This window comes from Bos taurus, chromosome 16, assembly GCF_002263795.3.
Source record: "Bos taurus isolate L1 Dominette 01449 registration number 42190680 breed Hereford chromosome 16, ARS-UCD2.0, whole genome shotgun sequence".
NCBI lineage: Eukaryota > Metazoa > Chordata > Mammalia > Artiodactyla > Bovidae > Bos > Bos taurus.
In genome coordinates this window covers 49,542,286-49,570,263 of record NC_037343.1, presented here as the reverse complement: position 1 = coordinate 49,570,263, position 27,978 = coordinate 49,542,286, and the positions used below count along the sequence as shown (strand labels likewise).

At 62.4% G+C, this 27,978-nt stretch overlaps 1 protein-coding gene across 3 annotated transcripts; it reads left to right on the top strand.

Moving 5' to 3' along the window:
* Window positions 1-4,201: 4,201 nt before the first annotated feature.
* ARHGEF16 (Rho guanine nucleotide exchange factor 16) lies at window positions 4,202-27,935 on the top strand. 3 transcript variants are annotated; one of them, NM_001101998.2, is made up of 15 exons: window positions 4,202-4,320; window positions 12,230-12,833; window positions 14,621-14,666; window positions 15,606-15,775; window positions 17,354-17,410; window positions 17,829-17,989; window positions 20,438-20,590; window positions 20,736-20,865; window positions 21,630-21,704; window positions 22,032-22,124; window positions 24,109-24,260; window positions 24,442-24,630; window positions 25,533-25,606; window positions 26,136-26,237; window positions 27,236-27,935. In NM_001101998.2, exons 2-15 carry the CDS (start codon window positions 12,249-12,251, stop codon window positions 27,373-27,375), a joined length of 2,127 nt encoding a protein of 708 aa, NP_001095468.2. In that variant the 5' UTR covers window positions 4,202-4,320; window positions 12,230-12,248; the 3' UTR covers window positions 27,376-27,935. The 3 variants fall into 3 exon arrangements, 2 of the variants coding, with proteins under 2 accessions (NP_001095468.2, XP_005217134.2); XM_005217077.5 differs by having other exon boundaries at window positions 14,624-14,666; window positions 27,236-27,930; XR_001502081.3 differs by lacking the exons at window positions 26,136-26,237; window positions 27,236-27,935 and having other exon boundaries at window positions 24,392-24,630.
* Window positions 27,936-27,978: the final 43 nt, after the last annotated feature.

The window sequence follows — 27,978 nt, the reverse complement described above, 5'->3', positions numbered from 1 at the left end:
TAGAGCAGCCTCTGCCCCTTCCACCTAAGGTGTAAGCTTACCTTCACCTAATACGTGGCCTTTTTTGATCTCCAGCCAATGTCCTGGGGTCCATGAGGCCTCTTGGTCCTGGTGATTGGCTATCAAGTGTTTCCGAGCTTGTGTGGATGCTGGGAGCTGTTCTCTGCTCGGCTCCCAGGATCTCATTCTGCACACAGAGCAGAGCATTTGACCAGACTCAGGCTGACCCCGGGGGCTTCTCCAGATCCTTTTCTGCACTGCTGCCTTCCCTCTGAGGCTCTGCCTGCAAGTCCCAGTCCCCTCAGCCTCCCTGACGCCATCTCTGCCTGCCTTGGCTAGCTCAGTGAAGCCACTGTGTTCTGCTTTGTCCTGCCTCTCAGAAGAAAGTTGGGCAGGTGTGGGGCTCACCTCACTGGGTCCTCCCCCAACCCCCACTGTTCTCTGCCACATGTTGTGTGCTCAGTCGCTTCAGTTGCGTCCAGCTCTTTGCAACCCTATGGACTGTAGCACGCCAGGCTCCTCTGTCCATGGGACTCTCCAGGAAAGAGTACTGGAGTGGGTTCCCATGCCCTCCTCCAGGGGATCTTCCCCACCCAGAGATTGAACCAGTGACTCCTGTGTCTCCTGCACTGGCAGACAGATTCTTTACCACTAAGCCCTGCTACCTGTTGTTGATGACTACAACAGTTGCTTCTTATTTTTGCCCAGTTTTCTATTGATTACAGTGGGAGCTGCATCATCACAGCTGGAATGTCTGTAATGCTTTGAATTCTCAATTGGAGCAGATAAGTGCATTTTTAAAATGCCTTACCTCTTTGGAAACCTTAAATAGTCCCTAATTATGAGAGGGGGCCTGGGCTTTGCACTCAGATAAGCCTGAGCTCTCCTCTTGGCCGGGTCACTCACTAGCCAGGTAATAAAGCACAGACGCTTGACCTCTGGATGAGATGGAGACATTGACACCTTAGGGAGTTTCTGTAAGAATTCCAGAAGGTGATGCAGGAAGCCTGGTACACAGTAGGTATTTAATAGGAGGTAACAACCATTTGCCCAATTGTTAGCTGGGCCACAAGACGGAGTGACTGTGTGCTCCCTGAACTGAGCCTCCTGCTCAGCAAGGCCACCCCCATGGGCCAGAGAGGCAGCCAGGCCCCGCCCAGCAGCCTGGCCCCGACGCCACCCCTGTGTCCATCTGTGGACCCCACCCAGCCTGGGCCTCCAGTCACCCAACACAGAAGAGCCTCTGTCTTCAGGCCCACTCACAGCTGCCCCATCACCCAAGGTCAACAAGACCTTTCCCAGCTGCCTGCGGGCTGGACCAGGCACCCGAGGGGAGGGACCCTGCAGTGAGTGGTGGGTCAGCTGGATGCCAGGCCCAGAGAAGAAAGGAGACCTGCCATACCCTATCCTCCAGCCCCCACCTTCCCTGAGGCTAGGGAGGTAGGGGGAGGGCAGGCACTGCCCTTTTTACCCTCAGCACCCATGATGGTCAAACCAAAAGGCCTCCTGGGGGACTGCTGGCCTCAGGACACTGCCTCTCTGGGCTGCAGCCCTGCAACTGAGCCAAAAGTTTGGAAGACTCGAGCAAGACCTCTTGGAGCACAGGATACCCTGGAGCCACAGGAAAGGGGCTCCGTCAGGCAGCAGGTGTCAACTTTTTTGTAGGAAATCCTGAGAGCCATGGGGTTGATGATCCCAGATGTTCGGGAAACCCCTCATTTTGTGAGTGCTGGGCAAGCCGGGCATGCAGCTGACCCACATCTTACCTTCCATGGGTGACCATCAGTGTGCAGGTTCCGCCCCCAGGACACTGGCATGGAGCTAAGGCCCTGAGCCTGTGACAGCCAATGGTGTCCCCTCTAAGGTTCTCATGGGGGACGGGGAGGGAGAAGACCCCAGGGCCACACAAGAGCCACCTTCATAAGGCCTCTTCCTCTCAATTCTCAAGGCTTAAAATGTCCCCAGGCTGGTGAGGCCCATACATGTGGGGTGAGCTCCATCTAATCCGTGCTGCCCCATCTCCTCCTGGCCTGCTGAACGGTGCCCCGAGGCCAAGCACAGAGGCACCCCGACACACAGGAACGGGGTGCAGGCTGCTCTCTCTGTGCAGACCACCCCCTATCCCGTGAAGCCTGCATGCCAGCGGGAAGACAGAAACAGGTCAGCCAAGTAGGATGCTTGTCAGAGGCAGAGACGAGATGGGAGAGGCCGGTCATCTTCCTGGGCCACCGCAATGAATGACCACAAAACAACGGAGACACATCCTTTCCCAGCTCTGAGCAGGATGTCTGAGATCAAAGTGAGGGCAGTCTCTAGCGGGGGATCTTTCCCGCCTCTTCCACCTTCTCAGCATCCTTGACCCACAGACACATGACTCCAATCTACGTCTCCATCCACACCGGACCCCTCCCTTCTGTCTGGGTGTCCAGCTCTCCTCTTCTTATCGGATTTGGGGCCTAATCAGGTAGGCTCCTGTCTCAATCACACCTGCAAAGACCCATTTTTCAAATAGGGGTACATCAATGCTGCATTCAGCTCTCAGGGTGGGGAACAGCTGGCCTGGAAGCCCGGGGTGGGAAGAAGCCTGGGCGCCGCTGAAAGGACTGCCCCGGCCCCGCACACCCTGGGTGTGACCCGACCCTGCACACCCTGGGTCCCAGCCACAGGGTGGGAGAGTTCCAGAGACTCACCCCCACCGGCAGATGAGCGGAGGAAGAGGGCTGTGGGGTCAGCCCCGGGTCCTTCTCCCCACGCCCGTCACAGGACCCTCAGCTGTTCCCTTCCAGCCATCAGCCCTGGGCCTGGACTCCAGGTTATTTCATGTGCCAGCATCCAATCTCTGCTTTACAGCTGAGACAGCAAAGGCCCAGACAGGCCAAACCATCTGCTCCTGGTCCCCTGGCCCCAACCACACACTCAGCCAGCCAGAGGCCAGCCTCAGGTGGGAGGATGAACCACGAAATGACCAAGCCGGGTTCTGAAAGACGGTTTTAAAGGAAAGCATCGCGTAGGGGTCAGGAACCCTCCCGGCCTGGGTCTCCCCATCCTCCAAGACCCTCCACAACTCCCCAAACCGCTCACTCCAGCCTTCTGGGCCTTGTGGTGTAGTACCCAAAATGACCTCTGGAGGGAAGCACGTGCCCAACTTTCCCAAGAGCTGCCTGGAAGCAGTCTGTCCACCCAGGTGGCCGCAGGGCGAAGGACTCTGCCCACAGGGGTCAGCCATTAGCCCTCACCCAACACACACAGATGGGAGGAAGCCACAGGCAGTCCCTGAGTAGGCTGAGAGCGGGCTCTGCTATTGCCGCCCTGGGTTGGTGTCAAGCTGGGGTTTTGGGGTGGTGGGTGACACAGGGCAGGTAGAATGGAGTGGGGGAGGTGCAGGCCCTGCCTGGCAGACCGGCAGGTCAGTCCAAGCTCTGTCCCGGCACACCTGTCCCAGCCCCCCTGCACCTCCTGTAGCACCAGGAAGCCGGATTCCTGAAACTCCATCTAAGGGACTGTTGCAGCCTCTGCCCACCTGAACAAGGCCTGGAAAGGTCGGGCTTGGAACCCAGACTGAGCTTTGTGCAGGCTAACAAGACCTGACTTTCCAGGCTTCAGCGATCTGGTCTGTCAGGTGGGGATGATGCCAATGAATGCCGTGAAGGCCAAGGGAGTGCTCTGAACGCTCCAGGGCCGCCCTCTGGCCGCCATTCTGCAAAGAATCCAGAAGGTGGGGTCATTTCTTCAGGCGAGGCCTTGCAAACCTTAGATTTCCCCACAGGGCTGGTCGGGTTCCAGGAGGGCTTCCTGGAGGAGGGGGCAGCCCAGCCGGAAATTCAGAGTCGCACTGGGGGAAGCCGCGTAGCCCTGGCCGCAACCAGGCAGGCGAAGCCCAGCACGAGCGAGTGGGCGTGGGGGCGCGGCTTTGGGGGCGGTCCCGGAGCGGCGCTGGCCTCCGGCAAGAGACTCCAGACTGGACTCAGAGGCGCGAGCCCGCTCGGCTGCGAGTCACGTGGGCTCCCGCGGGCCAGGTGGGGACAGCGACGCAGGCAGCGCGGCCAGGTACCTGGGGCGCACCCCGCCGGCCCCTCCCACCGCCGGCACTCGGAGCCGGAGCCGCCGGGCGCGCGCCCCGCCCCACCTGGCCACCCACCTGGCGGGGCCGGGGCGCCGCCGCCTCCCGCTGGGCCGCACAGGAAGTGTGGGGGCGGGGACGGGGAGGGACCGAGCGGCCGGACAGAGCGCCGGGCGGGAGCTGCTGCCCGCTGGGGCGCGGAGCCTGGAGGCTGTACCCGCTGACGCGCTCGTAGCTCCGTCCTCCGCCCCGCAGCGCAGGTAAGCCTGGGGGACAGGTGAGAGAGGGAAACGAGTGAGCCTGGGGGACAGGCGAGCCGGGGAAGGGACGGGTGAGCGAGGTGGAGGCAGGGGGTGAGCCTTTGGGAGGGGGCTGGCCCCTTTCCTCACCTTCGCTTTTCCAGAAAGCCCCGCCCCGGGGGCCGCGACACTTTGCGGCTCCCTCCCTCCGCAGTGGCTGCCCAGCGGAGGCAGCGGGAGGGGACAAAGCCTGGCTGGACCTAGAGCTCCTGACCCCACTCCCGGGCTTCAAGCGTTCCAGCTGCCTGCTGTCTTTTCTCCTCTAAGCCCTAGGGGACACTCCTCGCCGTGGAGGGGAACTCTGCCGCCCACTGGGGCATCAGGGCTGAGAGATCCGTAGGAAGACCCTGGGACCTTTGAAAGCAGGTGGAGGGAGGGAGCAAACGACCCTCCCAACTCTGGAGAATCTGTTGCCCATACCCACTTTGGTACCAAGTGTAGCAGCCCCAAGAATGAGGACTCCTCCTCACCCTGGTGGGCAGACGGAGGGGATCTGCTCATTCTTGGCTAAGGAGGGTGAGCTTAGGCTCCTGAAGCTGTGGGTCCCACTGATCCCAAGACCCCTGTCCTAGCTGCCCAACCTCCGTTTCTGCATCCCGGAAACAAGGATCTGTTTTGAGATTCAGCTGAACCTCAGCTCAACAGGGGCCACTTTGGTGGTGGGGGTAACTCCGCATCGACCTGGGGGTGAACAGTCTGCATCTCTTGGTGTGGGGCCTCAGAGGGTGCTTGTCAGGCCAGCCTGTCTACCCTGCAGCCCCATTGACTAGTGCTTGGACGTGAGGGCTCCAGGTCCAAATCCTAGCTCTGGGTCTCCTAAGTTACTTAAGCCCTCTGGCCTCAGTTTACTGTCTGTGAAAGGGGAGCAGTTAGGTGCTGACTCAGCCGAAGCTGGCTCCTCTTTTGGTCGCTGCTCTGACGATGCCCACAGGCTGTAGAAGCCGGCATCACATCTTGCGCACTACCCAGGGCTTCCCCGGGTCCTCCCTGGCACTTGCAGGGGGGAATGGCAAGCTGGCAGAGGCCCCTCCCCCACCCCCTCTTACCTGGGCACCTAGAAGAGAGGAACGTGTGGGAGAAGGGAGCATGCCAGTTCCCCAAGGGCTCTGATTCCCCACGGGCTCAGGGAGAGGGGGGATTGTCTCTGACCCTGCACGGAGATTCTCTTCACCTACACGAGAGGAAACCAGGGGCAGAGGTGAGGTGGCGTGACATGGCTTGCCCCGAGACGCCTGTCTGTGCGTGACCCGTTGGGCATGGCACTCACCACGTCTGGGTCCCGGAATTTTAGTTTCAGTTTCTGAATGGATCTCAGCTGCTTGTCTCCTTTGCCTGTGGCAGTTGCCTTGCCCAAAGCCACTGACCACCTGTATCAGCGCCTTTATTTCCAGGGAGAGTCGCTGCTCACCCAGGCGTCCCATTGGGGCAGCGAGGATCTAGGTCAGGACGGGGCCTGGCTCCTTGCCCAGCTCTCCGCTAACTAGCAGCCTGACCCCAGCAGGTCACATTCCCTCTGCACCTGGTTTCCTTGCCTGGCAGAGCAGGGAAATATCTGCCTTCCAGAAGATCAGTGAGGGGCAAGACACAGGGGGCGTGGAGTATTTGGAGGACGCCTGAGGTCACCTGTCCAGGCTGTCTGTCCAAGTCAGGGCTCTGATTTCTTATCTGGGGCAGCTCAGGGGAAACAGCGTCTGTGCCAGCCAAGCCTGGCACAGGGACCGGGTTTTCGGGGTGGCTGTGTTGAGAGACAGGATGGGAGCCATTGGCCAACCAAGCCAGGAGGGTGGTTTCCGTGATGCCTGTGGTGCCCCAGAGGTGTCACGGGTGCAGGAGGCCCACCACCCACCTCCCGCTGCCAGGCCAAGGGTGGCCAGGAGGGTCTCCCAGCCCCCATGGAGGCGGGTGAATCTCCAGTTAGCTGAGACAAGGTTTCTCCGCCTCATCACCGCAGACAGTTTTTCCAGATGATTCCTTGTCGTGGGTGGTCCTGCGCCCTGTAGGGTGTTGAGCAGCATCCCTGGGGCTCTACCTGCAAGAGCCCCCAGCTGTCCCAGCCGCCTTTCAGACAGACCTGTGTGCTGTGTGGTTTATGAAGCCCAGTCCTGCCCCGGATTCCGTGTGACTCCCAGTCTCCAGCCTGGCCAGGCAGAATTACCTGAGCACAAGGCCATCATGGTGGGTCAAGTTTGCCTGAGCAAAGACGGGGTCATGTGAACAGTGCCGGGGAGGCCGAGCCCCGCCTCCCCCCAGGCAGGGTCTCATCAGCCAGACCTAGAGGAAGAGATGCCGCATGGATGGAGGTGCCGTGGTGGCCTCACCCGAGGAGTGGCAAGTCCCATAGTCGGTGCCATGTGGATCCTGGTGACTGTGAGAGCTCAGTGATCAGAGCCCCAGGCCAGGCAGGGAGGCTGTGCTTCTTCAGGGCAGCCCACAGGATGGTGCTGAGCCTCCTGGGGTCCAGGAAGCCCATCTTTCGGGAAGAACACAGGCTCAGGGGGTGCTGGGCTGCAAGGGCCCCTGAGCCAGGCCAGCCTGAAAGGCAGAGTCAGGTCAGGGCCAAGTGTAGCTTAGGACTGGACAGGCTGAGTCAGGTCACCTGAGGCTGCCGGGGACGTCCCCACCTCCATCTTCAGCACCCCAGCCCCCTCCTCCCGACCGAGCCCCACGTGCCCCTTACCCAGCTCTGCATGTACACTGGGACACAGGGAGGCTGTGAAATAAAAGTACTAGTTGCTTAGTCATGCCCAGCTCTTTGCAACCACATGGATTGTAGCCTGCCAGGCTCCTTTGTCCATGGGATGCCCCAGGCAAGAATACTAGAGTGGGTTGCCATTTCCTTCTCCAGGGGATCTTCCCAACCCAGGTTTCGAACCCAGGTCTCCTGCATCACAGGCAGATTCTTTACAGTCTGAGCCACCAGGGAAGGCCCTTACCCACCCACCCCTGCACGGGCACCGGGGACACTCGGAGGCTGCTTAGTGGCACAGGGGGAAGCCACTGCTGTGGTTCCCAGGACCCAACTGTGGGGGCCTCCCCAAGCTCCCTCTGAGTTGAAGCCAGCAGGGCATCACCCGAGAGGGGGCACACGTGGGTCTGGAGCCTCTGATGGTGCTGCCCTGGCGGATTCTGCTTTCTTGAAGCAAAGAACCAAGAGGGCTAGTTCTCCGCCCAGCTCACCAGGGCCTCTTCAGGGAGACGGGATCCCAGGAGAGGAACAGGAGAGGTGCCCACGATACTAGCATTCACGTGTCAGCTTGGGAATTGAGCCCAGCTGTTTGTGGGGACGTGGACAGGAAGTCATCCCTGCTCCTGAAGGATGCACAGGCTCCATGGGGGAACAGAGGGACAGATGGATCACACACAGCCCCCGCCGCCATGGACACTGGTTGGGGAGCTTTCCAGGGATGCCTTTGCTGGGGAGCAGACTTGCCTCTGTGGCTCAAGTGGTCGCTGCAGGGTGTCTGGCCCCTCTCAGCGACATTGTTGCCCAGAGAACATGGCTGGCATTGAGTCTGTGCTCTGGGCCCTCCCCTGTGCTGGCTGCAGGACACCAGGCAAAGGCCAGTATCCAGTGAGAGTGATGAAAGAGAGGCTCTTAGAGCCAGTTGGTTGGAGGAGAAATCCCGAGACACAAACCCAGTAGGGAATCCCAAAGAGCCTGCCAGGCAGAAGCATGTACTTGTGTATATGTGCTCATGGGTGTGTGCCCACAGGGCACACAGGTCTCCCACCAGCACTTGCCTGTCTGTTAAATAGAAGCCAATGGGGATGTTGAAACAGCATATGGAATCCTTGAAACGAGAATAGGCTTCTCTGCATCAAGAGCAGGAGAGAACTCTTGGTGGGACCATGAAAAAAAACATTTGGTGGAAGGCAGGAATCTCCCGCAAAGGAGGACGAAAGGCAAAGGAGAGAAGAGGTCTGAAATGAGGGGGAGGTCTCAGCAACAGCTATTCCAGAAAGAGACCAAAGCATCAGAGTTGGGAGAAATGATTAAAAAAAAAAAAAAAACAGCACCAGAAAACGTGCGGACCTAAAAGAACACGTGAGCCCGTGGCTCAGCGAGTGAACGCGTATCGATGGCTGCGTCCGTCCTGTGAGCAGTAACCACACCATCAGTGACCAGGGCTGGGGAGCCTCTGGTCATGACGAGGAGGTGAAGTCAGACCAGTGTCAGTGTCTCACTGGCAGTGGAAGCTGGAAGCCAAGGGAAGAAGGCTTCTCTATTCCTGAATAAAATCATCTCCAGTGGGACTCTCCAGGCACAAAGATGACATTTTCAAAGGTCTCCTCCCATGACCCTGCCTTGGGAAGGTGCCAGGGGGTGGGCCATAGCTCAGTGGGGAGGGAAGGAGGAACGGGGAGGACCAGGCTGCAGGGTAGGGGCCAGAGTGCCCAGCTCCTGCCCTAAAAGCAGGCAGGGGTCGGCCTAGCAAGGGCGGTCTGATGCCTGGATCCCGTGAGCACAGCATCCAGATGCCTGGGGCAGGGGCACTGGAGTGCATGGAGAAAATTAACAGGAGGAAAACCAGCCAGTAAACAAGAGGGAATTATTAATGGGAGGGAGGCTGGGCAGGCCAGGCTAAGACAAACACCCACAGGGTATGGCCGAGCTGGGGCTGGAGCTTCATCCGCTGGGCTGGAAACAGTGGGTGATGCCCACAGGTAGGAGATGGAGAAACAGCAACTGAGCCTTATTTGAAATTGGGAGAAAGCTGAGAAGCTGGGAATGGTGCTTTGTGGCAGGCAGGGTGGGGGTAGGGCATGAGGAGAGGATGCCTGTCTAGGATGATCAGCCTCTCAGTGCTGTTGGACTTTTGAACCTACGCCCAGGTATCTCTGATCAGCTAAACCCAGGGAGGAAGAAGACGGGCCCTGCAATGGCTGCAGCCCCAGGAGCCAGCTCCAGCCAGGCCCAGGCTCTGGGGCTTGTGCAGAGCGGGATTGCAGCCCACACGCCTGGCACAGTGCCCCCCTCCTTCAGGCCTGGGTTCCAGGCTGGTGGCACCCCAGGCCTGTGGGTGCGGCCGCCGTGATTAGAACCCAGGTCACGCCCAGCAGGGGCTGGCCTGACCGGCTCCATCTGGTACCTTCCAGCTCCAGAAGAGACTTTGTCCTCTCCTGGGAGAGGCCGTGCCACTGGCCAGGTCTGGGCCAGGGCTTCAAGGAGGGGTCAGGCTTGGAGCCCGAGATGGGGAGGAGTGGGGGAAGAAGGAAGAATGGGGCCAGGGCGGGGGGTCCACAGGCACCACAGTGTTGGTGCAGGCCTCTCAGTGCCCGCAGCGAGTTTTTATAACAGTGTAGCTGCCCTGCAGTAAATACACCGTGGCTAGAAAAAAGGACTCAGGGTGTCTCCTGGACACCCACTCGGGTGCATCTGCTTTGTGTGTGTGTGTGTACACTCGCTCGTATGCGTGTGTGCTCAGTCATGTCCAACTCAAGGACTGTAGCCTGCCTGGCTCCTCTGTCCATGGAATTTTCTAGGCAAGAATACTGGCGTGTGTTGCCATTTCCTAGTCTAATCTGCTTCGTGTGCATAGATGGAAACCTGCATTTCTCAACCAGTCCTGGGTACCAAGTTAACAGGGGAGGCTGACCGGGGGAGGTATGGACCCGCCTACGGCTGCCAGTGCCCAGGGAGGCCTAGGGTGGCTGCCCTCCTCAGCCTGGTGACTCAGAATGTCCCCAGGAATGCGTGGGCTGTCGCCCTGCTGTGGGCGTGGCCAAGGCTCCAGGGCCAGCCCCTCCCTGCAGGCCCGGAAGCCTGAGCCACACACGCCTTCCCGGGATAGTGTTAGAGGAGAACCTGTGAGCTGGGGCAGAGAGCGGTGCGGAGAGCCAGGCCTCCAAGGGACGGGGTCCAGTTGTTCCAGCTGCCCCTGTAGGTGGGAGAGGGCAGGAGCTTCTGGGTGAACACCAGGGTCATTGTCCTCCCCAGGCCCACAGGGAAAGTGGCAAGGGATACCGTGGCAAAGCTCTGAGCCGAGGCCGCCCGCCAGCAGGGCCACCTGGGCCGGTGACCTGGATCCTTAGTTCTCCATCTGAAACACGGGCTCCCACCCTTGACTGGCCTTTGTAACTTTAACGTTCAGAAGCTCTACATACATTAATATGAGAAGCGGATGAATGGTGGCTATCTTTGTTTCCCTTAAAAGTAAACAGGAAAGAATGAAAAGAGCATGTTCCCTCCGTGTGAGGTTCTAAACTACAAGCTGATCCTCTTGAGGCTCATAGATGACCTTCTCTTCAGCACTAGTCATCCCCCCAGCTGTTCGGTGGCCAGGCCCCCATTCAAGGGCTACAGGTACAAGCTCCCCGCCCCTCCCAGCAACCTCAGGAAGCAGGGGTGGGGTGATTACTATTGGGCCCACTTTACAGATTTTGAAACCGAGGCACAGGGAGCCGCAGGGGGAGGTGACGGCGGCAATGGGAGAGAAGATCCTCAGGATGGATTGGTCAGTGGCCCGAGGCTGGTGCCCAAGAGGCCCAGGGTGTGGCAGATGGCGTGGACCCAGCCACACTGGCTAAATGATGTGCTCCCAGCCAGGATGAGCCAGTCTGGGCTGCAGCAACAAGTAGCTCCATCAAGTGCTTAGATACGCGGGGTCCGGGGGCCCTGCTCACCCCAGGCCCGTGGGCTCCATCCCCACACACGTGCCCACCCTCCTTGCTGCAGGGGAAGTCATGGTGGGAATCTTGCGGCGGTTTCTGAAGTTTTCTGCCAGGAGGGACATACATCCTTCTGCTGAGGCCTGGCCGTGGGTGGGGGAGGGAAGCAGGTGTACTGGTGGACAGACAGGACAGAGGGCTGCCTGTTGGGGAGGGGGCGGGCCGCCAGGCCAGCCGAGGGCTGGAGGATGGGGGTGGGTGGGGACGGAGAAGATGAAAGGGCCAAGGTGGGGCAGGCTGCTGGGAGGGACGGGCTGGACCATCCGAGGGGATGCGGGCAGAGCCAGCTGTCCTCAGAGGCACCCAACACAGGCCACAGCGATGCCCAGGGAGCAGCAGTGTGTGCTGGGGCTGCAGGCTCAGGGTCAGAGCTCTGCAAATGTCCCCTCCCTTCTGGGTTCCCGTGCACACGGTGACCGTGCCTGGCAAGACTGGAGACGGATTGTCGGCCCGGTTCTAAGTTCAGAAGCCTGGGAAAGGGTGAGCGTGTCTCGGGGCCCAGGGAAACGTGTAGGTGATGGCCACAGTGGCTTCGCTCTGTGTGGGGCGGAGAGTCAGGGCAGTCAGACAGGCCTGAGTTCAGATCCTGGATCCGTCGCTTCCTGCCCTGTGTCCCGGGTGGGACTGGCCCCAGCCTCTCTGCCCAGTGAGAATGGAGATGTGGTGCCCCTTGGGCTGGATGAGCCCTCACACCTACACCGGCCCCTCAGCCCAGCCTTGAGCACCCCAGGGGGTGTAGCCATGCTGTCTGCTGCAGGCCTCGGGGAAGTCCAGCAGGCAACACTGTTCATCCTTCTCTTGTTGACCGTGGGAAATGGTGCCAGGAGGCCAAGTGGCTCTTCCAGTCCGAGTCTTTGGGGTCCCAGGCCACAGACCTGCACTGCCGTGAGCTTACGCCCCGCAGGGGGAGCACAGAGGCCCCACCAGGCCAGCCTCTGTGGTCTGTGTCTACCTGGTCCCCAAAGCTCAGGGAGCCTGTCGTCCATCCGGGTCCCTGCAGGTCTGTGCTGTCCCGAGCTTCCCCAGGTGCCTCTGGCTAGCTGTGTACTGACTTCCCTGGGGACTCCTGGAGACTGTGGGCCATGTGACAGCCAGCTCGGCTTCAGGTGGCAAGACCAGCCTTTGAGCACTGGATCCTGGTTGACTGTACCCCGGGCTCTGGCTGGATCGGGGCTGCCCTCACCTCCATCCTTTCCCCCAGGGTCCTGCGGCCACTCAGCATGTCCCAGCGGTACTCGGACAGCTCCGTGGAGGAGAAGCTCCTGGAATACCGCTTCCACTCAGAGCTGCGGCTAGATGCCAAGGGGAACCCAGCATCCGGGCTCCCAGTGGTCCGCGGCTCCCTGCACAGCGGGAGCAATGCCGCCTTCCAGCCCGACACCCTGGCACCCCCAGAGCCGGCCCCTGAGTCCCAGGAGCCCAGGACCGTCATCCTGAGCACGCAGAGCCCAGCAGCCCTGAAGATGGGCACACAGCAGCTTATCCCTCGGAGCCTGGCTGTGTCCAGCAAGTCTAAGACCCCGGCCCGCCACCAGAGCTTCGGGGCAGCCATGCTCAGCAAGGAGGCTGCCCGGCGGAACCCCCAGCTCCTCTCGGCCCCCAGCTTCTCCCTGGATGACATGGACTTGGACACGGGTCCTGGGGGGATGCTGAAACGAAACCTGAGGAACCAGTCCTACCGGGCAGCCATGAAGGGTCTGGGGACTCCAGGCGGCGAAGGGGGCCCCATCCAGCTCACCCCCAAGCTCCAGGCTCTGGCTGAGGAGCCTAGCCAGCCTCCTGCTCGGCCTGCAGCCAAAAATAAGGTAGGAGGCCCGTCTCTCTGGTCAGTGGTGGTTGGGGGGAGGTGAGAGGGGGTCTGACCACACCTTCACATCATCATGCAGGTGCTCACTTGCACAGGCTCCTGGACGGATTCATTCCTGTTAGCCTGATAGCCACTCTATGAACAGAGCGTGTATGTCCCCATTTTATAGATGAGGCAGCAGAGGCTTAGGTCAGGAAGTTGAAGTCATCCCTTCTCTCAGCCACAGCGGGGAGCACTGCATAGGGAGGGCCCTCTGAGCCCCTGGAGGGAGCCAGCCTGTCTGGAGGATGGGTTTCAGTGGTGGCTTTGCTGCATCAGCTGGCCTGGGATCTGTCTGCCCAGGGCTTCCCATCGGGGATTCGGGGGAGCTGCGGACAGGTCCAAAGTTGGACGCTGCCCTGCACGCTGTCCCTTGCTGCCCTGCCCAACAGCCAGCTCAGGGCTCCCTGTGCCCAGGGTGCCATCCTGGCTACCTCCTCCACCATGGGCTCCTGTCCAGACTATGAGCACTGGCCCTGATCTGGGAGAAGCCCAGACCATCTGTCAGAACACTGGTGACCCTGCAGGTAGAGGAGAGGGGAGGACCTGAGCCCTTGTCCTCAGGCTAGAGACACCCCTGGCCTGGTAGGGGAGGCGCCCCCGTCATGCCTGCACGAGAGCCTGGACTGCGATTCTCCATACCCGCCTAGGGCCAGGCCTGCGGGGTCTTCCTCTTTCATGCTGGCTTCGTGCCTCCAGCCGACACTTCCTGAGCCCTCAGCCACTGGGTCGACAGGCCCTGGGAGAGCTCCTGGGATGGTGGGGCACAGTGTTATAGGGGCACCGTGTGCTGGGCTAGGGGTTGTCAGGGTGCTGAGAGAGCACAGAGCAGAGGGGTCCCCAGGAGCTCAGGGCCCAGTGGGGAGAGGGGTCCAGAAGAAAAAGGATTAAAGCAGAACCATAGACACAGGGTGGGGGCAGGTATAGGAGGGGCCAAGGCAACAGCAGGCACCCAGACCTGGAGGCGGAAGGCATGGGGGTGCCAGGTGGGGGTGGGGTGCAGGGTAGCGGGACAGCAGCCAAGTGTGGCTGGGAACACCACGGCCCTGACCAGCATGGAGAGTTTCAGGCCCCAACTTGTTTCAAGAAACCAGCTCCCTTTTTCCTGGAATCCAGGGACCTGTGAGGTCAGGGGAAAAAGATCCTGGACAAGGAGGCGGGCTCAGAGCAGCAGCTGGAGGGTCCAGGCTGTGTGGCCTCAAGACCCCTGCCCACCCCCAATCATCCCTGCAGACCCATGCCCCATCAGCTGCAGGGACCCTAGCCTTTGCTGGGACTGGATGCTCACATGCCAGCCCTGCTCCTCCTGCCTCCTGAGGTCCCAGATCCATGGGGCACGCGTGCAGCCCCAGCTCCCCACCCAGCGCCCCTCACGGTCATCTAGCCACAGCTGTACTGCCCAGCCTCCCTCCAGGCCTGGTCGTGATGCCCCACTTTCCTGGGCATCCCCCATGTCTACACGCCTCCACCTCCAGGCAGCCCTCCTGGACCTGCCCAGCCCTCGGTAACCTGCCCTGCCCACTCTGAGCCCCTGTCCCATACTGTCCTGCCTGCCCTGGCCTCTGCTTGGTGGCCCCGCATCCCTTGTGGAGCCGACGTTTATTGAGCATCTTCTGCATGCCCAGCGGAGCACCTCCCATTGGGGGTGGTGTCATGCTTGGAGCAGGCAGTGGTCTCTGGGGGAGGGAAGCTGTGACCCCCGCCCACCCCTCCGCCCACTGACCACCTGTGTGTCTCTCTGCTCAGAAGACGCTGGGGCGGAAACGTGCACACAAGGGCTCCTTCAAAGACGGTGAGTGCAGCCACGAGGCCCCCTCGGACAGCACTGCAGCCGGACTGGGCCGGGGGCTGGTCTCACTGGGGCGTCCGGGGAGGTGGTGAAAGTGTTGGGTGGGATCCCTCCAGGGCCTGGTGGTCCTTCTGGCCCTGCAGCTCTGATAAGCCTAGAAAGTTCCCTTGGACCCTGCCATGCCAGGGGTGGGGCAAGGGCAGACAGAGGCCCCACGCTCACTTGCAGGAGCTGCCTGTCGAGCACACTGGGTGCACCAGGCCCTGCCAGTGAGACCAAGGTCTGGGCAACAGTCACACCGTCCACAGGACCCGTGTTGGAGGCTTGGGGCCATGGGTGATGGCTGGGCATGGCAGGGCCCAGAGCAGTGCATTCACCCTGGGTGGGCTGTCTCTGGGACCCCCTGGGAGTTGGAAGGGTAGGTGCCCTCCCAGCCAGGACGTAGCCACTGTTGCGTATGAGAGGCTCCAGCTGGACAGGCCCCTCCTCGAGCCCTAGCCTCTGTGGACAGCACAGGCCTGGGCTTGGGAAGGCGTCAGGATCAGACCCCAGGAGAGCAGCAGCAATGCCTTAGGTCTTGGGGCCATATGGGAGGGAGAGGCTTGTCTCAGCCACCACGAGCCGGGCACCCCTGTACAGCCACTGTGGAGCATTCTCAGCCCCATCCAGTCCCATGCGGCCCCCCGGCCCAGGCCATGCAGTTTGGCCCCTGACCGCTCTGATTTGTCTGCTCAGCCCTGGTCCAAAGGTGTTTGGCACAGGGACACCCTGGGCTCCCAGCACCGCCATGGGAGCCAGCCGGCCCAAGGGGAACCCGCTCTGGGGGCCCTGCACCACCTGACGCTCTCAGGGCCTCCTCGGGGGGACTCGACCTGCAGGTCCCTGAGGGGATCAGACCGCTCAGAGCCCCCAGGCCTGTAGATGATGCGCCCCTGTCCCCAGACCCCCGGTTGTACCAGGAAATCAGGGAGCGAGGCCTGAACACCAGCCACGAATCCGACGATGACTTGCTCGATGAGCCCCCCAGCCCCGAGGGAACCCGGAAAGTGGATGCCCCCATCGTGGTCAAGAGCTACCGGCCCCCCCAGATCACCTGGAGCCAGCTCCCAGAGGTAGGGGCTGCAATGGCAGGGAAAGGCCATGGGTGGTCCTCCCAGTGAGGGGGGAGCTGCCCAGAAGCACCGCATCTGTGCTCCCTTTTCAGGGGCATCTTGCTGGTGCCTCAGAGCTGGCCTGCCCCATGGGGCACCTTCAGGGGGCTACTAGGGGAGAGGTTAGGGGCAGATGTCATCTGTGTATGTGTGACAGGCATCCCACAGGTGAGCTTCATGCCCTCTGCTCCCTGCTCAGGCTGACCTGTAGGGAGCTGTGGGCACAGGGCACCCCTTCCCAGGGCGCTGACCCTGAAATGTGCCTGGAGGGTCCAAGTGAGGAGGCAGGAAGGGAGGGGAAAGGCCAGGCTGAAGCCACGTGCCACTACCAAGCCCCCCACCACCTTCCACATCTGAAATCAGGGTTGGTCCCCTCAAAGCAGGGCGGTGGGGTCTCGGTGGAGAGTATAGCTGAGACAGAGGCCCCGAGCTCTAAGCGGAGAGTCAACTCTCGCTCCCCAGGAAGGTGCAGCTGGCCTGGGGCACACAGGCTGCTGCCCCATCCCCTGGGAGCCAAGAAACGGAGCTGCAGGGTGGGCTGTGGGCGCAGTGGGCAGTGGGGTGAGGGCCCCTGGCTGTGGTACAAGTTTCCTCATCCACACCCCGCAGGGCACGAGGCGGGCTGAGGAACCCCGACCACCTACTGAGCTCCACGACACTGCCTGCCGTGGGGTCACTGGCCAGGGAGGGCCCAGGAGGGGGTGGGGTGAGGGCAGACAGCTGAAAAGGGCTGGAAACGCATGTGTGTGCCCACCTGCCCGGGTCCTGTGTGGATGTGACCTCCAGGGTCAGAGCTGGGTCAGGATGCTGCACCCTAGAAGGCCGTCTGAGGTTCTGCTCTCGATCACCTGAGCTCAGGGCATCTCAACCCAGCCTCTGGGCTGAGAAGGGAGCTTGGGACTTACCTTGCCAGCCCAAGCGGTGCTGGCAGCCTCTTCCCAGGCTGGTGGGGAGGAGAGAAGGATCGGGTGGCTCTAGTCCTGTAGTGGGCTCTCCCAACGGTCTGCAGGGACACAGTGGGCATGCTGTGATCGAGCGGGCCACACTCTAGCCAGGGCAGCTATGGGCCAGGGGGCCTGACAGGTGGAGAACAGGGCAGTGCTTCTTGCTGGAACACTGTTAACCCTATCTCCCAGGCCAGGTGCTGACTCTCCTGGCCCAGGTGTGCCTGAGTCGTGGCCCTGTCCCCAGCACGCCCCTCAGCTTTCCCAGGGCTCTTTGCCTGTCTACCACCATCACCTCCAACCTGCCACCCCAGGCAGCTCTGTAGGACAGAGCCCCCTCCCCACTTCCAGTGCCTGCTGGCCTTTCCCTCTGGACACCCATGCTCTCTCTTGGCTGCCCCTGGGCGCTTCCCAGGGGGATGTTTCCACAAAGAGGAGAGATGTGGGTGATGGGACTGAGCAGGGACAGGCCAGCTCAGCAGTCCCACTGTGCCGAGCCTTGAAGGCCGGCTCTGCCATCCCCGCTGGCTCTGGTCCGACAAGAGGATGAGCATCTGGGAGGTACATCCTGTGATTCAAGCCTTGCTGTCTGCAGGTGGTGGAGTCAGGCATCCTGGACCAGCTTCCGGCCGAGGAGCGCAAGAGGCAGGAGGTACAGGGTGGGCAGGGGCACCTGCTTCTGACAGCCCAGGCAGAGGCAGGGACCGCAGCCATGGTGATGTCACCTGTTCACTCATTGCCCGCCTCCTGGTACCAATGATGGCTGATGCCCTGGGCATGGTGAGGGTTGGGAGTGACTACCATTACCCACTTTCCACACGAGGGTGGGAGTCCTTCCCAGAGTGCAAACCCAGGAGAGTGGCTCACCACCTGCCCCCCGCCCCGACAGCTGTGCTGACAGCCCCACCCAGGTCCTGTCCAGGGGGCCCAAGTCCTGCGCCCTCATCATATCCCCACAGCCTGAGTGCTTGTCACCAACACACCCTGGACCAGGCCCCCTGTGTGGTGGGGTGGCTCCGGGCAGGGCCAGGGGGCACGGCTGCCCCACATCCGCTCTGCTCTCACCCCAGGCCATCTTCGAGATCCTTACGTCCGAGTTCTCGTACCAGCACAGCCTTGGCATCCTGGTGGCCGAGTTCCTGCAGTCCCGGGCGCTGCGGGCGACCATGACCCAGATGGAGCACCACCATCTCTTCTCCAACATCACAGATGTCCTGAGTGCCAGCCAGAGGTGAGGCCCGGCCCGGCACCCTGGCAGCGGCCCAGGCTCTCAGGAGGGTGGGAAGGCCAGGACTCCGAGCGACCCTGGTCTGCAGTGTGGATGGACCTACCATCTGGTCTGGAGCTACCTTGCAGGGGCAGGAAGCACAAGAACCTCAAGGGCCCTGCGGCCACCAGGAGCTGGCCCCAGGGCACACGGACATAGAGGGCCAATGATGAGGCATGAGATGCCTGCAGAGTGGAGCAGGCCGGGGCAGCTTTGAGTTGCAGCCCCGGGTCATATTCCACAAGGAGGCGTCTGGGGCCCGGCCCAGGGCTCTGGTTGCAGGGCTGGGAGGTGGAGGGGCCGGCTGTGCAGCTGCAGGCCTGCCTGGGCCTGTTTGTGTGTATGTGCGTGTGTGGCAGCAAGTCTGTGTGTGTGTGTGTTTACTTCCGTGGAGGGTGAGGTCCAGTCAGCACCCATGTGGTCCAGCCCCGCACTGCCTTGCATCCTAGGCAACCCCATCACACCCTCTGCAGTCTCCCTGAGCTCAGCGTCCTCTCCCTAACCTAAGGGGTGGGTCCCACACCTGCCCCCTTGCAGACAGGGGCAAAGTGTGGGAAATGATCAGGTGCTGGACCCACCTCACTGAGCACCCCAGTCTGCTGCCCCAGGACCCCCATGGAATCCAGGGCCGTCTCGTCCCTGGGATGGCACTCCCCGCAGGACTCCAGTGACCGGCCATGGGAAGTCTGAAGCCCCTGACTCAGTGAGGTCCTGGGGTGGGCTGCCCCCTCCTGCAGCTCTGACCTTTGTCCTGTGTTCCTGAGCGTGGTGGGGCTGAACACATGGACCCTGCTCTCTCTGCCCTCCACAGACCCCGGGCTCCATCCCTGCCCCCTAGTGGGGTGTCCCGGCCTCCCTGACCCCCTGACCTGGCCCTGGTAGCTCTTAGCCACTCCCAGTGGCCTCCCCAGAAACTGGCTGTTTGGGGTCAGCTGCTAAGGGCCAGCTCTCCCAGACTTTTCTCGGGGTCACCTGTGAGAGGTGCTGACCAGTGTGGGCTGCCTGTGCACACACGTGTGTGTGTGGTCCTGCATCCAGGCAGCCAGGCCTCCCTCTCGGGGCAGGATCTAGGGGTGGGGGTCCCCATCTGCCCCAAGTGGGGATTCTCAGAATGCTCCCACTTACAGGAAGGGCAGCCCCTTCATGAGTGGAGGGTCAGGCTGGGGCCCAGTGAGTGGGGGCCTGAGGACCCCTGCCCACCTCCAAGCCAGGCCTCATTCCCCCTCCCTGAGACCCTCACCAGGCTTACCAAGGATAATAAGAGTCCAGGGCCCCAGGGCAGGGGGCCACAGATTGGTGCGGTTTCCTATCCTCCGGGATGGACGGACCTGTCACAGGTCCTGGGTGGGGCTGCTGGGGGCTCCTTGGTGTCCTCAGAATTGGAGCCTGGGCCCTCCTCCCTACCCTCTCCCTGCTTCCCTCACTCACCCTGGGAGGATGGTAAGGACCCTGCTGGACTGGCTGCCTGGGCCTGGTGGCTCCCCACAGGGGTGAGGGCCAGCCAGCATCCCCGTGTGGGGCAGGTCTTGGCTCAGGACTCTGCTCTCTGCCCTCAAAGGTCAGCTGGCTGTCTTATCTCCCAGACGCCGCCCCAGCTGGTCCCGGCAGCCCCGCTCAGCAGGCTCTAAGAGTCGATTGCGGGTAGAGAAGATCATAGCTTGGAGCCTGGGGTTGGTCGGAGCAACTGGCATGGGAACGGGCCTTGGGACAAAGAGCTTTGCTCAGGGGCAGAGCTCTTGGGGTGGGAGGCCCCTAGCTGCCTTGGCCAGGATCTGGTCATGTGATGAGGCCTTGGGGTCCAGTATCTTCTGGCTGTGCAGGGTGCACCCGAGGCTTCAGCCAGCAGCTGACACCCCCAGTGACCCAACGCGGGTCCACCCAGGCCCAGCCACGAGGCAATGGCTGCCTGTGGGAGCGAAACCCTAGGCAGCCCTGGGTCAGCACCGGCCAAACTCATTTATCTTCATCTCCCTCCCTGAGTCCTGGGTTACGGATGAGCTTCAGCAGGCAGCCCAGCAGGAATTGGGGGTTTGTAATCACCTGCAAGGAGCAGAACCCCTGCCCCAGCCCTGAGCTGGGTAGAGGGGGCCAGGCCTCCAGGCAGATGTGGGCAGTTCTGACCCAAGTCCCAGGGAATCAAGTCAAAGCAACAAGTTCTTGGTCATACCTGTCTGCATCCCATGATGCCAATTAGAATCTGTGCCAGAATCTCGCAGGGAGTGGCCTTGGATTTGGCCGTGGGTATATGCCCAGTTATTTCAGGTTTAAGGAGCAGATCTGGGGTTTTCCCAGGAGCGCCTTGGGCAGCCAGCCCACTCGGTGCGCACTGGTGCCCCTGTGTGCGTGTGTGTGCACGCGCGCGTGGCCACGGACAGACCAGCAGCTCCTGGCCCCCCACCCCCACCCCCGCAGATTCTTCGAGGACCTGGAGCGGCGGCACAAGGCGCAGGTGTGCGTGGAGGACATCAGCGACATCCTGGAGGAGCACGCGGAGCATCACTTCCACCCCTACATCTCCTACTGCTCCAACGAGGTCTACCAGCAGCGTGCCCTGCAGCGGCTGACGTGAGCTGGCCCCGGGTCCGCAGGGTGGGAGGGGGCCCCAGGAGGAGCAGACCCCTTGCCTCCAGCTTCTGCGGCTTCCCTCCGATTCCCGTTTCTGGACCAGCCACGCCACCCACTGCAGCTGAGACCCCATTCTCTGTTGCAGAAACAGCAACGCCACCTTCCGGGAGGCCCTGCGGGCAATCGAGCAGCGGCCAGCATGTGGGGGTCTGCCAATGATTTCCTTCCTGATCCTGCCCATGCAGAGGGTCACCCGGCTGCCCCTCCTGACCGACGTGAGTGCACAGCCCTGGCCCCAGCCTGGCATCGCTCCTCCTGACCTCACTGAGTGTCTGTTATATATGATTATGAAGACAATTATAAGACGACTTTAACTGCCATGGTGACCATAGCTGCCCACAGAGCTCTCTCTGCTGGGAGCTGCTCCAGCACTCGGCGGGTTTTGGTCACTTCCTTGGTGGGTCACGGGGTGCCTTCACGTCCTGAGTCTGATTTGGTGTCCCCCAGACCCCTGCTGAGCGTCAGTCCAGGGTTGTGGCTGCCTCCTACCCAGAGCCCCTCGGTCAGTTGTCCTGTGTGGACCTGGGGTGACCCAGACACCGTCACCATCCCCAGGGGCTCCCTGGAGTGGCTCATGCTCTGAGATGCCAGCTCATGGGACAGAGGGGTTCGTGGGGGTGAAAGCCACACAGGCATACCTAGGTACACAGGTGCACACTCACGGCAGGCACAGTGTGCCTGCACACATGCACACAAGGGCCCTGCTGAACTCAGAGAGGCGGCCTGTAGCCCGTGCTCCGTGGGTCAGTGTCCCAGGCAGACAGGATATCAGACCCTCCGGGGCCCTCTGGGACATGGAGAAATAGAGGCCTCCCTGCTGGATGAGGACAGCCAAGGACTGAAGGGGTGGGGCCTGGCAGGAGCCCTCTGAGTGTCCCCAAGGTCTGGCACAGGTAGGGGAGCCCCTGCCCCAGGGAGGCCGCTGAGCCAGGGTACAGGAGGCTGCTCGTGGCTTCTCATGGATGGTGTCTTCCTGCAGACACTCTGTCTCAAGACACAGGGCCACCCCGAGAGGTACAAGGCAGCCAGCCGTGCGCTCAAGGCCATTAGCAAGGTGAGGAGGGCCCAGGGGTGGGGATGGGGGTGGTATATGAGGTGGGGGCCCAGCCCAGCCTGATGGCAGAGACCCTGAGGGTGGGGCAGGGAGGGTTTCCAGGTGGTCCCTCCCAAGCTTCTTGAGTGCTGGTGGGGAAACTGAGGCCCAGAAAGAGTGGAGCTCACACAGTCAGTGGGCCTAGGCAGGACGGGGACTAGGGCAGCCATGAGGGCCAGCACCGTGGGTAGCCAGGCCAGGCTGGATGAGGGGTGGGAGTGGGGTGCCAGGCCATGGCAGCCCATGGCAGCGGCCCGCAGCAGCTGCTCTCCCGTGCACACCCTGCAGCTGGTGAAGCAGTGCAACGAGGGCGCCCACAAGATGGAGCGCACAGAACAGATGTACACGCTGCACACACAGCTGGACTTCAGCAAGGTCAAGGTAGGTGCTCCCAATCCCGCCCCGGCCCAGGCCCTGCTCTGAGGTCAGGGGTCACCGTCCCCAGCTTGCAGGCTGGAGACAGGCTTCTGGGGGTGACCCCCACCCCTACCGTGAGGCCTGGGACTGAGGTCTGCCTCTGCCTCTCCAGCCCCTTCCCCACCTGAGAGCGGCCCCTTTGGCCACAGGGCCCAGCTCCAACTCTCCTGCCTGAGGCTGGCCGGGCGGGCGGATCTCTCTCCAGCCTGTGCCCCCACCCCCAGGGCTGCAGGAGCAGAGGGCAGACCCGGCGGCTGAGTCGGGGGAGCTGGCAGGCCCAGTTGCAGGGCTCACCCTGGGCCAGGGCTCCTTGTCAGCTGCGCTGGAAGCCAGGGCTGGATGACCTCAGAGCCACTCAGGCTTCCCTGTCCCTGGCGGGTCTGGAGGTCTGGTGGTGGAGGTCTCAGCAGCCTACAGTGCCTCCCAAGCAGGCAGAGCTCAGAACTCTGCCCCCACAGCTCCCCCACCAGCCCACAGACTAGCCGTCCTTGTGTGGTCCAGGGGCTGCCCTAACTGCTGCCTATGGCAGTGGGAACTGCTGGCTGGAATCAGGGCCTGAAGGCAGCCTCTGCCCGCCACACACCCCCCCCCCACCCTCGCCAACCCCATACTGACCTTGATGCTCTACCCCAGCCTGTCTGTCTGCAGCAGAGCCCTGCGGGCAAGGTGGGGTGGGCAGAAGACTCAGAGGGAGCCTGGGGCAGCTCTGTGGGTGGGGCCTCGGCTTATCATCAAGCAGACTGAGCTGCTGACCTCCAGTCTGCAGAGGCAGCCAGGTAGGCTGGAGCCGGATGGGAACCCGCCATGGGCAGGCGGGAGGACTGCGGAGCCATGGAGGGGGGACACGGAGGCTCAGACAAGGGCAGCAGGCTCCTTGAGGGTGGGTCAGGGTGGGCTTCACAGAGGAGGCATTTGAACCTTTGGCTGAGGTCCTGATCCTCTCTGCGGCCGGGCAGCAGAGATCATGTTTGGAGTGAATATGTTCCCGACCAGAGCAAAGACCCAGACTCAGGCCAGGCTGACCCCTGAGCGGGGCTCTTACCCCCTACCGCCATCTCTCAAAACTGGAGGGCTTGGGGGCAGGGGAGCAGCGAGGCCAGGTTGGGGCGAGGGGGCTCAGAGCCCCCAGAGGGGTGGGGTGTGGGTTGGGGCATGTCTGGGGAGCAGAGGCTGGTGGGCAGGCTCTCCCAGCTCCCCGCAACCACCCTCCTGCAAAGTCTTCTCTGTCTGCCTCTCCCCATCTCTCTCTAGCTTAGCAGGCCAGAGCGTCGGTGCTGGCCATGTTGGCGTGAGACCCATGTGGGCAGGGGCGAGGTGTCCTGCCCGCCTGTGCCTCTCACATGTCCCCCTTAGCCCAGCCTGTTCTCTAGGCCATGGAGGGGGAGGAACTTCATTTACAGGAAAGGCCCCTGGACACCAGATGTGGTCCTGCACATCAGGGGCTCCTTGCAGTCTGCATAGGTGCGGCCAAGCCTCCTGGTTCAGGGGGGCCTTCGGCAGGTGCCCAGTGGGCCCCTAGGCCTGGCTGGAGGCAGGGCAGGTCTATCCTGGGTTGCTGGGTAGGATCTGGATCCTGGCCTGGCACAGAGCTGCTGCCCCATGGGGCTCCTGTCCGCAGACTGAATGGCCCTTTGTTTGAGGCCTGGATATTTGCTCTCCCTTCCTTGATCCAGCCCCAGGGAGGCCTGGTCACCCTGTTCTCAGAGGCAGGGCTTTGTCCCCTCAGCTGCATATCCCTGCCCCCCAGGATTCATCCCAGGAGCCCCTGTGAGACTCGCCCCAATTCTGCGTTGCCCCCTAGTCCCTTCCTGCCCCCTAGGACTCACCCCATCTCTGCCCTGCCCCCAGTCCTTTCCTGCCCTGCCTCAGGACTCACTTCAACTTGGCTCTGCCCCCCAGTCCCTCCCTGCCCCCCCAGGACTCACCCCATCTCCGCTCTGACCCCCAGTCCCTCCCACTGATCTCTGCCTCCCGATGGCTGCTGAAGCGCGGGGAGCTCTTCGTAGTGGAGGAAACCGGGCTGTTCCGGAAACTCGCCAGCCGGCCCACATGCTACCTGTTCCTATTCAATGACGTCCTGGTGGTCACCAAGAGGAAGAGGTGGGCCCCACCCCTGGGTGCCAGGCTGCATGGTCCTAGGATGGGGAGCAGTTAGCAGCTGTGGCCTTGGAGCCAGGGAGGTGGGCTGGGGCCAGCCCTTGGGAGCATCCTTCCGACTACCTGGCCCTCAGGCTGCCCACAGACCCCTGCAGCATCTGGCCAGCCACCTGTCTCCCTACAGCGAGGATAGCTTCATGGTCCAAGACTATGCCCAGGTGGACCACATCCAGGTCCAGAAGATGGAGCCCTCAGAGGCCTCTCTGCCGGGGGGCGGCAACCGCGGCTCCTCTGTTCCACACCCCTTCCAGCTGATCCTCCTGCACAACAGCGAGGGCCGCCAGGAGAAGATCCTGCTGTCCTGCGACTCTGCGTAAGACGGGAGGGCTTCCTGGAGGCGGGGGCGACCCTGAGAGCTCCGTGGGGATGGAATGCCTGATCCAGGGCTCCCGGGTGCTGCACTGTACCAGGGGCAGCCCAGTTTTCATGTAGTTCACTCTCCTGCAGTTGGGGAGGAGATGCCAGGTGCAAAATGTGCGAGTGAACAGTCCTTTTTGTCCACGGGGGTGAGGACTAAGGGGAAAGAGGCAGGGAAGGGGGGGTGCCCAGTGGGGGCCCTGGGGAAGGAGCCCCAGCAGACGCAGGAGCACAGCCGGGCTGCAGCAAGGGTGGGGGCCGCGGGGGGCAGTGAGGTCAGAACAGTGCGGGGACCAGCGCACAAAGAGGTACTGGCCACGTCTCCACACCTCCACCAGCAGGGCCCCTTCCCAGGAGGGAAGCCGAGGCTCTATTCCCAACAGCAGACTGACAGGGTGGCAGGGCATTCCAGACTAGTGCCAGGAAACAGGGTAGCCTGGGTTGTGGGGGTGCAGCCGCTGCCCAAGTCTGTGGCCACAGGCAACTGAGCTGGAGTGGACTGGCCCGTAAAGCTGTTTCCCAGCCCCGGCCCTGCCTGGCCCCAGGTCAGCCTGCCCCAGAGGAGGCCTGCATGCCGCTCCTTCCTCAGTCTGACTTCCTGCACCTTGGCCCCAACCCAGCTCAGTGGGTTAGGCCGACCAGGGAGGCCACCCACTTACACCTCCCACTCAGGGTTGGCTCACCAAAGGGCGCCCGGGCAGCATAAACCTTCATCCCACTGCCTTCACACCTCGAAGGCTGTGGGGGCTCAGGGACCCCCATCTTCCCACCATGTCACACTGGCTGGGGGGCGTGAAGCAGAGGTGATCAGCTGGTGGAATCAGCCTCGGGCCTCACTCATGGGCCCTCTCCCCCCAGGAGTGACCGTGCACGGTGGATCACGGCGCTCACGCAACGGGAGAGGCAGGCACGGGGCCCCCCAAACAAAGGAGGTGAGAGCCTGCCCCTGCAACCAGCAGGGCTCACAGCCCCTTCCCTGCCCGGGGGCTGGGGTCAGTCTGGAGTGAAGAGGTGCTGTCCAGCCCCCCAGTCCACCCCACAGCCTGCCCCAGGGTGACCTGCCAGGTGGGGGCCCTACCCCAGGTACGTGTGTGTCCATCTGGGCACACACACCCAGCACTGGCTCAGGACCTCGTCCTCCCGGCTGCCAAGTGACCAGGGAAACTGAGGCCAAGGAGCTGGAGTGGACTGGCCCGTAGAGCTGTGTCACAGCCCCGGCCCTGCCTGGCCCCTGAGAAGCCTGGAGCGCCCTCTGCTGGTGTTGAAAGTGAGAGCAGCAGGTCCCACAGCCTCAGGAGGGGTCCCAGCTTTAGCGGAGGAAAGCTGCCCGGTGACCATGCGCTGGGACACCTGGGGGCCGCCGGGCTCCACCGAGACCAGGCCACAGGGGGTGTGTTGGGACAGGAACCCTGCCCACCCCCTCCCTGGAACAGTCCTGCCGCTGATGCCTGCCTTCCCCAGACCTACTCCAGGTGGAGATCACTAAGGCCTACCTGGCCAAGCAGGTGGACGAGATCACACTGCAGCAGGCGGACGTGGTCTTGATCCTGGAGCAGGAAGATGGTGAGCACAGGGTGATTGGCCTAGGAGGTCTTGGGGGGGTCGATGGGCCTGGGGGGGTACACGGGGTGGGGGAGATGGGCCTGGGGGTGCACGGGGGGGTGATGGACCTAGGGGGTGCATGGGGGGCGATGGATCTGGGGGGGTTCACGGCGGGGGGCGATGGATCTGAGGAGGGTGCACGGTGGGGGAAATGGACCTGGGGCATGCATGGGGGACGATGGGCCTGGGAGGGTGCACAGAGTGGGGAGATGGACCTTGGGGTGCACGGTGTTGGGAAGATGGGCCTGGGGGTACATGGGGGGACAGTGGGCCTGGGGGGATGCATGGGGGGAGATGGGCCTGAGGCTGTACATGGGGAGGGGGAGCAGTGGGCCTGAGGGCATTCATGGGGGGCAATGCAATGGGCCTGGGGGGGTGCATGGGGTGTGATGGGCCTGGGGGCTGTACACGGGGTGGGTGATGGGCCTGGAGGGTGCACAGGTGGGGGACAGTGGGCCTGGGGTTTGCCTGGGGCAGGCAGAGAGGAGGGGCTGGCAGGCTGGTGCTGAGTGAAAGTCTGAGAACCCTGCCCACAGTCCAGAGCACACTGGTGTGGGCAGCTGCCCCAAGACCCCTAGAGAAGCAAGCACTTCATGGGCTCACACTGGGCCCAGGGGCCCCTTCAGCAGCCTCCCTCAAGGATATCTTCACATGAATCAGTCTCGGGCTCGGAAGTGGGTTCCTGGTCACTCTGTGTCCTAAGCAGGAGATTAGCCCCTGCGAGCAGCTGCTCAGGACGGGCCAGGTTTGTTGGAGTGAGCTCAGCGCCTGAGGCCAGTGTCGGGGCCGAGCACCTGCTGGAAGACCAACTGTCTGCGTGACCTTGAGCAAGGCCACTGATTTGGGGCAGGGTCAGCTCCAAGGGATGCCTGACCCTGGCATCTTCTGGGACGGTAGCTCTGAGGGCTGAGGACCCGACTTAGGGGCCCCGCCCTCACCTGCCCGGTGTCTGGATCCAGGATGGCTCTATGGCGAGAGGCTGCGGGATGGAGAGACAGGCTGGTTCCCCGAGGACTTCGCCCGGAGCATCACCAGCCGCGTGGCCGTGGAGGGCAACGTGCGCAGGATGGAGCGGCTGCGTGTGGAGACGGACGTGTAGCTGGGTCTGCCGGCACCTCGCCAGGCCGGGCTGCGGCCGTGCAGCGTCAGTCCACACTCCATCAAGCGGCCCCGCCTGTTCCTGGGGAGTGCGGTGGGCTGGCCCCTGGGGCCTGAAAGGCCCAAGGCCCTGTAGGCTGCAGCATGGGCTCTGGACACTTCCAAGGAGGATGGTCACGCGTCCTCGGGGGAGCTTCCTCCAGGGCAGCTTCCTCCAGGCGAGCTCAGGAGCCATGCCAGCCCTGGCCCCAGGCTGTGTCCCCGGGAGGAGCCCTGCCTGACCTGCTCACTGGCCTCACCCTCCCCCAGCTCCTGGCTGCCCCGTCCTGTCCCCCGTACCCCCAGGGGGCAGTGAGGCGGTGGGTGTGTGATCGAGGCAGATGGCCCTGAGAAGAGCGGGAATCACCTGGAGGGATCTCCCTCCCACGCCTGTCCTGCCCCAGCCTAAATGCCCAGGGCTGCCCCGTGTTCCCAGAGGTGGGCCAACTGGAGGAGGTGACCCTGCGGTGCCAGCACTGAAGTTGTGACCTTGAGGCATTAAAGTATTTCTTTAACACCTGGATTTGCACATTTGTGAGCCCCAGCAAAGGCTACAGCAGTCCCT

Excerpts from the sequence above, each read along its gene's own strand:
- ARHGEF16 (NM_001101998.2), top strand. The coding sequence starts at position 12,249 with ATGTCCCAGCGGTACTCGGACAGCTCCGTGGAGGAGAAGCTCCTGGAA. Across the intron at positions 12,834-14,620 it reads GGCCTGCAGCCAAAAATAAG|AAGACGCTGGGGCGGAAACG; the intron begins GTAGGAGGCCCG and ends CTCTCTGCTCAG. Across the intron at positions 20,591-20,735 it reads CGTGCCCTGCAGCGGCTGAC|AAACAGCAACGCCACCTTCC; the intron begins GTGAGCTGGCCC and ends TCTCTGTTGCAG.